General features: G+C 40.0%; 1 protein-coding gene across 2 annotated transcripts; it reads right to left on the minus strand.

Moving 5' to 3' along the window:
• Nucleotides 1-5,758: 5,758 nt before the first annotated feature.
• Nucleotides 5,759-12,951, minus strand: Lig4 (DNA ligase 4). Of its 2 annotated transcripts, none has more exons than XM_004858562.3 (2): nucleotides 12,784-12,951; nucleotides 5,759-9,210 (listed from the first exon to the last, which is right to left on the minus strand). In XM_004858562.3, the coding sequence occupies exon 2, from the start codon at nucleotides 9,180-9,182 to the stop codon at nucleotides 6,447-6,449; it is 2,736 nt and encodes a 911-aa protein (XP_004858619.1). In that variant the 5' UTR covers nucleotides 9,183-9,210; nucleotides 12,784-12,951; the 3' UTR covers nucleotides 5,759-6,446. The 2 variants fall into 2 exon arrangements, with proteins under 2 accessions (XP_004858619.1, XP_087049234.1); XM_087193108.1 differs by having other exon boundaries at nucleotides 5,759-9,130; nucleotides 12,784-12,887.
• Nucleotides 12,952-13,766: the final 815 nt, after the last annotated feature.

Genomic DNA, 13,766 nt, shown 5'->3' on the forward strand with positions numbered 1-13,766 from the left:
TATGTTCATGTGGGTCCTGGAGGCATAGCCCTGGCACTTCCTACCATCCCTCCCTCATTCCTCTCTGGCACCGTTCCTTAGCCTGCTTCCCAGCCTCTAAGAACTAAGCAGCTTCGCTCCACTATTCCCTCCTACCATGAGGTTTCTCACTTGGAGGCTGCTGACCATCTGCCGAATCTCTTGAAACCATGAGCTAAGTCAAACCATTCCTCTTTTAAATTGTCTCGTATGGTATTGTGTCTCGGGGACAAGAAAGCTGACTAATCCAAAACACTGGTAACCGATAAGTGGAGCTGTGGCTGTGCCTGTACCTGATCATGTGGCTTAGAAGCCTTTGGAACCGGCTTACAGGAATTTGGAACAGTTTGGAGAAGAGGGCTGGAGAAGCCCTAGACTTCTGTGAACACACTTGATGGGTGATTCAGATGAGCATGCTGGTAAGAATGTGGATAGTAAAAGCCCAGCTCAGGATGTTCAGTTGGGAACCAGATTTCCACTGGCATTTGGCCTGGAGGCCATGTGCGTTACATTTTGGCAGAAAAATCTGTCCACATGTTTCCCATGTCCTGAGACACTGCAGGAGACTGAGACTAAGGGTGGTTGACCACATCTGTTGGAAGAAACTCCAAGATAGCCCAACATTAGACCATAACTTTGGTAGTGCTGACTGTTTTAAGCCAGATTTGTAATAAGAATCAGGAGCAAAAGGCAGAGCAGAAAAATTGAAGACATTTAATTTTGTCCCAGAAGGTACCAGGTGTAAATTTGGGGCTGAAGGAGATATGGCAGCTGGAGATTAGCACCATTAGGAAAGAAACCTATTATTTTGTACAGGGATAATAAGAAAGATGTCCTGAGGGAATCTCAGGAATCAATAAAACGCACCCATGGCAAGCTCAAGGGTACAAAAGTCCAGACAAGGACTCTGTGAGAGGGCAGTGGACGATGGTGTGGGAATGAAGCCAAATATACAGGGGTGACTTGCAGAAATCAAACATGCTAGGAATGCAGATCGGCAGCTAAAGAAATCTGTAGGCCGTGGGTGGAGCCAGCCTAAGATAGTGGCCTTTTGGGCTCCAAATGAAAAAGCCATAGTTGTGGGGGCCACCCATGCCCTTTGGAACTCATATTTTTCATGTGTCGCAGATGCTGGGCATGAAGCTATAGGATTTAATGCTTTTCCTGTTGGTTTTTGGTCTTGCTTTCTTGTCCAGTTCATTTCTAGCTCTTTATTCCTCCCTTTATGAATGAGAATGCTTATCCTGTGCCATTATTGTAGCTTGTTTCTCATTTTTTTAATAGAGGTTCATAGCTAAGAGTTTGCCTTGAGTCTCAGAGGACACGGATATTTGAAAAATGCTGAAATTGCTGAGACTTTTGGAAAGGGACTGTTGCATTTTCAGTTTTATGCAGGAGAGTTGTACTATGTTAGCAGAATTATGAACTTGCCATTGTCTTTATCTGGGGAGTAAGGTTTAAGATGTATTTGGGTACAAAACCCCTTTGACAAGGGGTGAATTGCAATCATTAATCGTAACACATCAACTTCACTGGATTAAGGAACACCCAGCAAATCAGTGGACCTTGTTCCTGAGTGTGTCTGGCCGTGTCATAAAAGTACTGGTTACTTTCTGGCATTGTTCCCGTGCAGTGCTTCCTGGATGCCATAAACTACACAGCTTTGCTCTGCCACAGCCAAACACCGTGTTTCTACCTCGGAGCCTGCTGAGCATGTGCTGAAGCTCTGACACTACGAGGCACACAGCAACTTTATTTGTTAACTTGTGGGTGTTGGGTCTTGTATCTCAGCAACAGGATATCTAATACAAGGCTACTACAAACAAAGTTTTTATAAACATTCTTGAACCAGTTATTTTATAACGGGCCTTTCTTACCCTTATGGAGCAACAGATCTGAGGAGCTGGGAAATAGGTCTATAACTTTAAAAATTACCAGTTTGCCAAAGCACTACTATTTTACATTCCCTGTAGCAATGTATGGAAATTCTGGTTGCTCCAAATTCTGAAACACTTTTGTGAAGAGGTAGTGTCAAGATTATAAGATTCAGAAATGATTTGAGAAGACTTCCATGTTCTTTCTATGCATGAAAATGTTGCAGATGTCAAACAAATTACCTGTTCCTTCAAAAACAATCTCCACATGATATGTAGGATTCAAAAATCACTAGGATTTACTTGGCTGATCTAGCTTACTAGGTAAGTGGGTTCCCCTTTTCCTTCATTATTCCAAGTTTCTCTCTTCAGAATGATTATACTTTCTTCTGGGTGAAACCAATGTAAAGGTTTATGCACTATCAATAGAATCCCCAGGGTTTTGGCCTTTATGGAATGTAGCAATACAGTCCAGACTTCATTAAAAATCATATGTGGAATTTTAACCGTGAAAAGCCAGGAAACATAGCTAGAAGTTTAGACCATTTTTAAAAAGTACTTATAGATGGAAAGAAAATCAGCAAGAAAGTATAGAGCTGTTGAAATATCAAGAGAAACAGCCACGAAAGAGGGAGGACAAAAAAACCAGAGAGAAGAAATTGTTGATTATTCTCCTTCCCTTTTAACAAACTAAAATGTAAAGTGAGCCAAGGCAGGGATGTTACCCATTTGATGGACGCTGTTGAACCAGAAACTAGGACAGTGCCTGCAGCTCAGGAGGTGCTCAGATTGGTGAATTCCTGCAAGGCATGGCAAGGGAAATCTATCAATCAATAATCCGGCAGAAGGTCAATTTGGGAGGTGATGAATAAGTCTGTGGTCTTGACTGTGACGATGACCTCACAGTCACTTAACTCCAAAGTCGTCAAGTTGTATATATTAAATATGTGCAGCATTTTATATGTCACTCATGCCTCAATAAAGTGGTCCATGAAAAAAACTATAAAATTGAAATTTAAAAAAACCCTTAGACATGAGGCTGTTATCTTGCTCTGAATTCTTCAGTGCAGTTACATTGAGCACCAGATCCAATCCATATGCTGTAGAAGGACATTTAAAATTTTTCAAAACTTACCCTAAGCTATATACCTCTCTCACTCACTAAGTATGAGTATTTTGCAAATATCCCTGCACACTTTTGAATGCCTAAAGGCTTGCTTTGTAATCTTCTGTGTTCTCTTTGCTAGGAAAATCCTTTCAAACTACTGTGGCCGTTGAAGTTCTACTTATCTTTCCAAATCTACTACCCCACTGGGAAAGGCCTGCTAAAATTAGCAGGTAAAAACCATGGAGAGACCTTGGCATAGACTGGGTGCTAAAATTCTGTCCTCAAACACAGTGGTGGGATGGGTGTCATTTTAATTTGAAAATTAAGAAACTAAGGTTCAGAGAGGGAGTCATTGCTCAAAATAACACAGAATTGTTGGAAGAACTGGAATTGAGCCAAGGATATCTTGATTATAGAACTTGTGCTCTTTTGCCTACACTATATGGCTTTCTAGGGCAACCCCTCCCTTCTTAACCAGGGAAACATGAATTTTATCATCAGTACACAAGGGGCTCCTTGACCAGGGAGTGGCTTATTCATCTTCTCACCCAAATGATTATCAAAGACAGAGCTTATTGAACTGGTTGAAAATGAGTAACTCTAGTGCTGACATTTTCAATTTAACTCCTTTGCCAAAAGTGAGGACCAAGGACCAAAAGCAACCCCTCCTTCAGATCCCAAGGAAAGCACAAGCATGAAGCAGCTGTCCCAGCCAACCGACCCTTCTTTAGCCCGAAGAAAGGAAGACTTGCAGGTCAGGCCTAAGTCACTCAAGCATCAAATAAGTGCTTGTGTGTGTGTGTGTGGGTGGTGATTCATGCTAAATGGCCTTGGATAACATGAGCACAGTACGTCTTTCAGCCTGCTTCGGAATAGAGAAAGATGAAGAATGAACAAAATCGAGTTGTCATGAAGTTTCTACACTGGTGGTAGGAAATACAGTGCCTTGGAAAAACAAAGCACACGAAAGGTCAGTAAGTACTCGGGGGTAGGTGGGGTAAACATTAGGGGGAACGAATGAGGTGCACAGGGGAAGCAAATGCAGGCCCGTGGGTGGAAGTGCGGTAAGCGAGTGGGAGGGGAACTGGCAGGTGAAGAAATCAGGGCACCAAACAGAAAGGGGTAAGGCACGTCCAGCAGACACTTAGAGACCTTGGGTGCTGTGGGTGAAGACAAGCCAGTGGTTTAGCTAGCAGAGTAACACAGTCTGTCTCCCACCTCTAAAAGTAAAAACTACTCCAGAGAACAGAACCTCACAGACGAAGGCCAGCTAAGGAGGCTCCTGAAACAGCCCAGGAGGACAGGCACAGGTGGTGGTGACTGGCACAGTGGGAAGAGCTCCCATCTGGAGCACAGCGTGAAGTCCAGCCTGACAAGACTTGCTACAGCTCAGAAGTACGACACAGGATCGTCAAGCACAATGCCATCGTTTTCAGCTTGGCAGAAGAGGTGTACAATTTAGTGAGCATGAGAAATGCTGGAAGACTGCAAAAGTCTGAGAAGTCAAGGGTTCCATCATGAAGTATGCACAGATGAAATTATGTCATCTAAAAGTAATCTAGAGAGCCGGGGATTTAGCTGAGTGGCGCTGCACCTGCCTCGAAAGCGCAAGGTTCTGAGTTTGATCCCCGGTACCAAAAAAATAAATAAAAATAAAATTAATCTAGAAACACATGACTATGAAAGATCACTGACAGTTGTAGGAACTGGGTGATGTGTACAAGCAGGCTCATTATACTATTGTCTTGTGCATGTTTTAATTTTCTTTTAATAAAACTTTTTAAGAGCAGTTAGAGACAAACTAAATTTGAGAGTCCTATTTGATTTTTCACATGGAAATATTAGTTAAGATGTATGAAATGTAGCTCAGCCGAGAAACTGGGGGTACAGAAATGTGGAGGCTGTCAGCAGATTAAAAGCCATAGGACAGGAAAACACAACTAAATGAATAAAAGTAGAGACCAGGTCTACCAATGGGCAGCTAAACTGTCCAACATTTACAGACAAGGAAGATGAGAACAGTCAATAACATATTTTGGCTAGGAGTTTTCAATGCCTATCAAAAGTCACTGAAAAATACGTAACATTGAGCCAGCATTTCCACTTCTAGGAATGGATCCTAAGAAATTGACCGGATTCATACACAAAGATTTATCACATTGCTTGACAGGAAAAGAAATAAAAGGTGAAAGCTCCATGATGACAAAATAACCTAAAATTTGAATAATATATTAACAAGATAATATTACAGTACATTCAATAGAGTATAAGAATTAAACATGATGGCAGTATATTCTAGTGACCTACAAGTATTCTTATCATTAAGTGACAAGAGCTAATTAAAGCACTATACTTAGCTTTTTTATTCTTCCCCTAAGTAGTTGTTTTGTACTTTCCTTACCACTGATAAAATAGAAAATGGTATCATCTTTGGTGGTAAAATGTTGGAATTTTTCCCTTACTATACCTATCTGTGTTTTGTAATTTTTCTCAATAGATACAAAAATGTTACCAGTAGCCCAGGCTGGTCTTGAATCCACAATCTTCCTGCCTCATTTCCTGAGTACCGAGATTATAGGCATGTGCCAGCATGCCTGCTTCCAGGTTATTAATTTTTAATAAAGCTCATTCAGTAATGTGAAATACAAGGGATCTCAAAAAGGAACTTGATTAGAACCAGTTAAAACTGTGCTGACACAATAAAAATCTTACTGAAATAACTGTTATAAATTGTTTGAAAATAAAGAAAATATAAACAACATAAATTATTTTAACACTATATTAAATATTTTATTTAAATTAAGTATAACATAATCACATACATTTGTTCTACTTCCAAATAATTTACACAGTAGTTTGGGTTTCAAATTCCCTTAATTTCAAGAGTGTTCTGAACATGTATTTTTGAAAATAGAGTATATTGAAAAATTTGTTATATAAATTCGGACATAATATACATTATACACATTGACTTTAAATAACTTAACACCTTAAAAATAAATTTATTTATATTCCACTTTTAAAAGAGGTATTTTAGGCTTCAAGTAAAAGGATGTTTTCACAGGGCAAACTTAACAATTCCTTCAAATAGCTAAAAACTATTAAAACATTGGACTTGATTTCAGAAACTATTTAAAAGATCAATATTCTAGAGAATTCCTAATTTTATTTTATTAATATCTGAATCTAAATTCTAAATTTCCATATGGATATAAACATATCTTCATTCATTTCATCTTTGTTACAAAAAGTCACAAAGTATATATCCTAGTGAGAGAATTTCTTTCCTGGCTTTGGGCCACTCAGTTGCTTTTCTATCTTAAAAAAATTGTTGTCTTCCTAATAATAATTAAGTACAGCTTTTAAAACACACAAATTAAATACATTTTATCATTATCATCTGTTGCAATGAGGATGCAGGGTCCAAGGCTTGAAGAAAGCTAGCTTTAAATCCAATACTGACTTTCCTCCTCTAATTCACATTTATCTATTGAATCCGTTACCCAACATTCTCGTAGGATTTTAAACTTTTTCTTAAGACTTCTTCGAAAAGCTTTAAAATCTGCAACCCGACTCTGATCTTCCCCAACAATCACATGAGACACACCTTCAGCTAAACAAGAAACTACTTTTGCTCCGTGAAATCGAAGCTCCAAAGCCACAATAGCTAATCTCGTTCCCTCAATTTTGGTACTCAAGTCATTAATAACGGTATACAAGTCCAAATAAACAGTGTGGTGTCGAAACATGCTGAGAGAGGAGCGGTCCCAGGAATAACGATATTCCAGATCCGCAATCACAGGGGCCATTTCTTTGGGAGTCTGGGCATTAGAATTTTTAATCCCTGAGAACACTTCTTTCAGTTGGTTCAAATCTGTGTCAACAAAATAGCTGTCACCATAGCGATCATATTCCCGTGCAAAATGTTGCCTTGTAGAGGGACACATGTGAATCATAAATCGAGGATGCCACGGCAAGCAGGTCTTGGTCTTAAAACACTCCAGCAGCCACGCGGGGCGGACCACATCGTGTTTATCCGAAGACACAATGTTCCTCACTCTGATGTTCTCCAAGCCTGCAATCACACAGTACGTGTCAGGGCCTGGGTTCTGCACTATGTAACCTCCAAGCTCTGCAATTCTGTTCTCCAGGTCAAGTTTTGAATGACTGTCTGTTCCACTCATGACACAGAATTCCACATCCTCAAATATATTCGAAACTTTGCTTATGTTAGAAAGGTTAGGTGCTTTCAGGTTTTCAAGAATCCCAATGACTTTCTTCATCTTTGGGGCAGCTTTCCGCTTTTTTTCTTTTGGTTCATCATCACTGCCCACATAGAGATGCTTCGAGGCGAGTTTCCCAGATGCCTTCCCCCTCAGTTGTTCCAACTCATCCAGAGTCATGCATTCATGCCACTCTTTGTCATCTCTTATCTTCTCGATTCTTGGAAAACGCAATGTGCAGCTAGTTTTATACATTTCACTGGGGACAATCTCTGCTGCCTTAATCTGGACGATGACAGAATTACGAGGCTCAATGTACACTTCTGGCTTCTCTGTTCCGCACAAAATGCTACTTGGTGGAGCTTTTTTCTGAAAAGGCTTCCAATGTTTGGCCAATTTCAAACCTAGATCGTACAGTTCTTTCATAGTGTATCCTGAGCCAACACGACAGAGGGTATGAAACACAGCTGGTTTCTCACCAGGAGGTGGCTTCTCTGCGACAGCACACAAAAAATGAGACATCATCCCACCCCGGGAACCTTTACCCCAATATCCCCCCACAATTAAGATGTCCAATTCATCCATCAGTCCATTGACATACTCTGGTTTAATTTTTAGCCATCCCTCACCTCTTTTGTCTGGCTTATAAATGGACAGAGGATGTTTTATCATGATTCCCTCTTCTCTTTTATCAATTGCTTCATTCAATGCATCAATGACTTCTTTCTTTGTATGAGCTTGTGCTTTCTGTATTACTTCCATTCTACCTGATACTGGTGTAAAAATACTATTAAGAATCTCATACCTCTTTCTCAGGGTCTCACGTCCTAGCTTTTTATTATTAACCATTAGCACATCAAAAACACAATAACAAGTCTGCAGGTCAGAATCTTCTACCATTCTTTTAATGTCAAACTTATTCCCCTTTTGCATAAAAGTTTGTGTGTTGGGGTTGTAGGCCATCATCTCACCATCCAGGATACAGATCTGCACATCCGGTTTGAATGCATTATAAATGAAGGGGGTAAGAGAACCTTCACTGGGAGAAGCACCAAACTGCTCGGTGTAGTTGTACCCATTTCGAGAAAAGTACTGATACACATCTCCATCTTTGTGCATCTGCATGCGTTCACCATCGAGCTTGGTTTCGATGTAGAAACTCTGGTGTTTCATGTCCTTCTCGATGTGCTCAATATCTGCGATGGCAGCCAGCATTGGTTTAAAGGCAGAAAACAATGTGATAGAAATGTCACTGAGTCCAACAGAGGGGTCATGGAGTTGCCTACAGACTTTCTCCAGGTCTGTGGTGACATTATGCAACTCAGCAGCATCATTATGAAAAACAGAAAATATAGTTTTCTCACTGAAACCAAGCTTTAAGTCCTTTACAATCATCCGTATAAGCCACTTTTGTTCAAGTGCTGAACTCTGAGTTATAAGTTGAAGAAGACTCTTTTTCACTAGGTCTTTTTTTCTGGCAGAATTATTGCTGGCAATTGAGTCCAGAAGTTCATTGACTTGCTGTATGTTTAAACTTCCTTTCTGTAAACATCTTGGCTTCAACACAAAGTATGCAATCACTGCAAAGTCTCCAGCATCTCCACGAGTTCCAGTAGGTGTTCTGTAATTGAGGAGTTTAAGAGCATCTTTCCCTTCTCTCGGTAAATTCAGCAATTCAATATAAAGCTTAGCAAGCATAGTTTCTTTGATTCCATAAGCCATTCTCTCTCTTTCCAGCTGAGGAAGAATAAGTCTCATTGCTGGGTAAAAAGAGTCTGTAACATCTTTTTGGTTCTTATGAAGAGCAGCATGAAATTTTCTCCAAGAATCTAAAAATTCCTTGAAGTGTCTAATTTTTTCTGCACGTCCTTTACTTTTCTGCATCCGTTCTAAAGTTGAACATAAATCTGCAAAGGGAACATGAGATGCAACAGTTTGTGAAGTTTGTGAGGCAGCCATAGAAGCAACGGTGAATCCTCTGGTTTACCTAGTAACACAAAAATAATAATTTTAACTCAAAGGTAAAATTCAACTAAGTATTTAACATTAATGACCTCATAGAGTTCATCCAGATCATAATAAATGTCTATAAATGTCTATAATTCAACGAAAATAGATCAATGCTAGGAATGATACCTTTTCAACTTCATCTAACAATTGGCATTTATTAGAATTAGTATTCATCAGAAATATCACCATGCCCATGTTCTATAATATTGAAAAATAATTTTATTTTTCCCTAAATGCCAAGATACACTGAATTCACTCTTTATCACTTAATTATTTAGCACACAATCCAAAAGAATATTGCTAATAATAATGAAAACCTAAAAAATCAAGCACAATATATCTTATTTATAGGCTTCTTGAAGTAAGGTCCTCCTTTGATGTCTCCTTTCTCTCTCAGACTACTACATGACACCAGAACCAAAATGCTTAAAATAGATTTTTTTTTTAACAAATCACCCAATTATGGAGTTGAAATTTGATTTCTTAGGAATTTTGAAATTCTAATGATAGATTTCACTTCACAGAAAACAAACAGAAGATATCCTTTTTGTCCAGTCCAACAATGCTTATGCCTCTGTTCACATTTATCTCTGCAAATCTTTCTAGCACTCAAAACCCAACTCAAAATACCCTCCTCATAAAATATCCACTTTACTTCCCTATCTAACTTATTATAGTTATTTATAGCTTCATAAATATAAATTCATTAGTACACTTTTTTGTTTATATTCTTACATCAGGAATTCTCCAAGTATTTAGTGATTACATATAAGCCAGGCACTTGTATTATAGCAAATACAGTACGTTTCTGCTTTAAAAGATCATATATTTTATAACAAAAAGGGACATAATGAGAACTAATTATAATGAAATGCTGAGTATGTTAAATAAATAAATAAAATGTCTTGCAAACCACTGAGCTAAATCCTTGGCCCCAGAGCCTTTTTACTGAAGTCTGAAGTCAGAAATGGGGGTAGGGTACTCCTCTGACTGCCCTGGTAATGGTGCACAGCAGCCATGTAGTGACCTACAGAGAAAAAAAACGAAACAACAAAACTGCTCTCCTCAGCCTAATTTCTTTTTTTAAAATGTATAACTTTATTATCATTCACTAAACATACATATATACAAAAATTAAAATTATTCAAAGAAAAGCAATGCAAGGGAAAAACTGTAATAATATTTAAATATAATAGAACTCAACCAAAGCAAAACTGAAAAGTACTTAAACATTTTTCTATATAATATAAAAAAGCATCTCAAGCATTAACAAGACATCAAAGGATGTGGTTTGTTTTAGAAATATTTTCAAAACTAATATTGAACAAATAATGATCTGGAAAAAAATTCTAATTAGCTAGTAGACTCCACATAGGCCAAATTTTTTTAATTTAAATTTCAATACAGTCATGTGACACGTGATGGAAATATCATGAGAAATACGTTATTAAGCAATTTCATCCGTGTGTATCGCAAAGTACCACACAGAGTGCCAACTTCTAAGTGCAAATTGAGAAGGTATATGTCAATCAGCTGTGATGGCCCCTTGATATTATCCAAATACGCAGTTAAATACGAGATGCATGAGGCTACCACTGGCATAACAGCACACTGTTTTACAGTAAACTCTTTTATATAAGTAGGATTATGCTCTAAAGGATGAAAAGCACAGGATGTTATGATAAGTACCTAAAACAGTAACAGTCATTTATCACACTATCGAGTACTGTGTACTGTACATAGTTGTATGTGCTTCTTCTGGAAACACACCCTTCTCTCCTTTGATCTCAGTGACTCTTCCTTCCCAACCCACTGATGAGCTCCAGCCTAGTTGCTATCTACACCTCTTCCTATAATTTTAAACACAATCTATATATGAGAAGAGATCAGAGTTACAGGCTGGAATCTGGAAAGAATCCATATAAAGAATCCTCAGCCTAATTTCTGACAAAGGAAACCCAGCTTCTCCTGAGTAGGTTAGATCAAGAGACAAACCCACCGGGGCCCACTTTCCCAAGACTTTCATCACAGTAACCGCTTCCCCTTGCTGACACTGGTTTGCATAACTGACTGTACCACCTGGTTCCCGGAGTGGGTACTTTACAGTATATAATGCTATATTTGCAATATATGTATAACGCATGCAAAATGAACTGTTTTAAGAAATATATGCTGAATGCTCAAGTATTGGTATATAATTTTTATAGATCTATTTGTAGATTCTATGTCTCAGTTTCCCTCAACAAATCCCAGGAAACATTTAAATTACTTTACAACAATGCCAAAGTTTAGGTAATGATTGGATAAACATGTATCCTAAAATGCCTGTATGTATAGATAACAAAGCTCCAAACAGTATAAAATGGATAGATAACGTTTTTTGCTCATTTTAATTCCCTAAAAAAGTCAAAGATTAGGATTCCCATCTCTTTTTACATGATGTTGAATTTTATTTTTTGGATTCTGAGGTTTTTAGCTGATGCTTTCCATTTGCAATAAGACAAAAGAGGTTTGTTGTTAGAGTGCATGCTGTGGAGCAAAATAAATTTTTAGTTCATATGTGGACTCTAACATTTACTAGCTGTGCAATGTGAAGAAATTAATTTCTCTAAGTAAACTTCAGCTTCCTCAAGTATAAAATGGGGTTAAAAACGTCAAAATTAGGATGACAATGAAATTAGCTATTCTGTGTCAGTTGCTTAAAAGAGTATCTGGCATTAGCAAATCCTTGATATTTCAATACTTAAGTGCTTGCCGTTCCAAGCAACGTTTAAAATCCAATACTGCAAAATACTAAGTAGATCAGAATCGGAGAAGAATGTTTCACTTTTTAATTGTGCGAAAGTATTAGTGAAAAATAATGCCTCATCCATTCTGCTGCTGCAAGGGCCACCAGAAAACCAGCAGGTTTCATTCAGTGACTACGGAAGATGATTAAGTGCTATTTCACTGGAGAAAAGGAAGATGCACAACTGAAGTTCCCTTCATGCCACCCTTGACAAGTTGTGTTTCCCTCGGGGACAGTTGGGTTACAGTCGCCTAACTTCCGCAGCAGCCACTGACATTCTGGGAGAAACGGGGCGGGGGGGGGAGGTGGGGCGCGGGCGGGCGGGCGTTTGAATTAATGGTATGAGAACAGCAAGAGGTTCTGGGACCCGGACAGTTAGTGAAAAGATACAGCAGGAGAGCAACAAAGCAACCTCCCACTCCACTTCCATCTGTGTCTTCTCGCAAAATCCAAAGACGTCTACATCACCGTGATCATAATAAACGTGTTTCCCCCAAATTCTCCGGGACTCCGGGTGGACACCATCTGTGAGCTCGAGCCCCATAGGTAACGGGGATCCCGGGAGGGGTCAGGATCGGAACCCAGGCCACGGAATCAGGCGCCACAGCTCCCGAGGGTCACCGTGAGCGACCGTCGCCTCCCCGCCCAGGTGTGGCCAGGACCAGGAGCCTCGAACCAAGAGAACAGGCGCGGACCTGCATCTCCAACCGCGTCCACGCAGACCTGCCTCATGCAGATCCCCACCCGGCGCCCCGCACAAACCTGTCAACGGCCGCCGCACACACTCCCACCAGAAGACACGGCCACCAAACCGGAAGCTGCCGCCAAACAACACAGGTGCCGCCAGCTGCTCGCCGCGCATGCGCACTGACAATCTGAGGGCAGAGCTAGATGGGCGGGACGTCAGCGGACGGTGTGCGCAGGCGCAGCGGATTCGCAGGGAAGGGGCGTGTCGAATTTCCTCGCCGAGGGAGCTCCTGAGCCGGTTTAAACTGAAACCACCCGCAGCTCTGCTTTGCTTCTGGAGCAGTTGCTCTTCGCAATCGGTCGACCCACGCATGAATGGATTTCTTCTTTGACCAAAGCACTGTGCGTTGATTTGTTACCAGAACCCCGAGCCTGGGCTCTTCCTAGCAAGTGACAGCCTTAGTTGTTGTTTTCTGTATGTAAAACTGTGGCAGCCGCACTCCTGCTTAGCAGCCTGGTTGTGGTTGTGAAAGCATCCAGTAGAGAAGAGGATGGCCTTCCTCCCGAAGTTCCCGCTGTTTTATTTCGGTAGAAAAGTGAGCTTTTGCAAAATTATTTCAGGCTGTTTTTTCTGATTTGTGCAAGTGTGATGTGCGTTCTTGTTTCTTAGGACAGAAGTGACTCAACACATCATTTATCATACAGATAATAAACAGGCGCATGCGCTCTGGGCTCTTCTACTCGGCTCTCAAGGCTTCAAAAAGCTGACAAAGCTTTACTGAGCACCCATGAAACAGTAATTGTGCTAGATACTCAGGACTGAGAGATTTAAACAAACCCAGTACTTTTGTTACGGCGCCACTGCTTCCCGCTGAAATCTTGCTGTGATCTGTCGTCCTTTTTCACAGAGACTTGAGAAATTAGTGATAACGGGTGGTAAAACAACTCTTGTAATTATTTGCTTGTAATATAAATAATGTTTTAACACGAGAGAGTCAAATGTTGCTGCCGTGAGCTGTGATAACACATTTCAGAACTGCCTAGTGCCATCAGGGCCA

This window comes from Heterocephalus glaber, unplaced genomic scaffold, assembly GCF_053883595.1.
Source record: "Heterocephalus glaber isolate CG9 unplaced genomic scaffold, H.glaber_assembly_v1.0 deba00001579, whole genome shotgun sequence".
In the NCBI taxonomy this organism is placed as follows: domain Eukaryota; kingdom Metazoa; phylum Chordata; class Mammalia; order Rodentia; family Bathyergidae; genus Heterocephalus; species Heterocephalus glaber.

Bases quoted from the DNA above. Each gene is read 5' to 3' on its own strand.
- Lig4 (XM_087193108.1), bottom strand. From the start codon at position 12,883: ATGCGCGGCGAGCAGCTGGCGGCACCTGTGTTGTTTGGCGGCAGCTTC. The intron at 9,131-12,783 runs GTTTGTGCGGGG...TTCCCTTTGCAG, and splicing joins TGTGCGGCGGCCGTTGACAG to ATTTATGTTCAACTTTAGAA.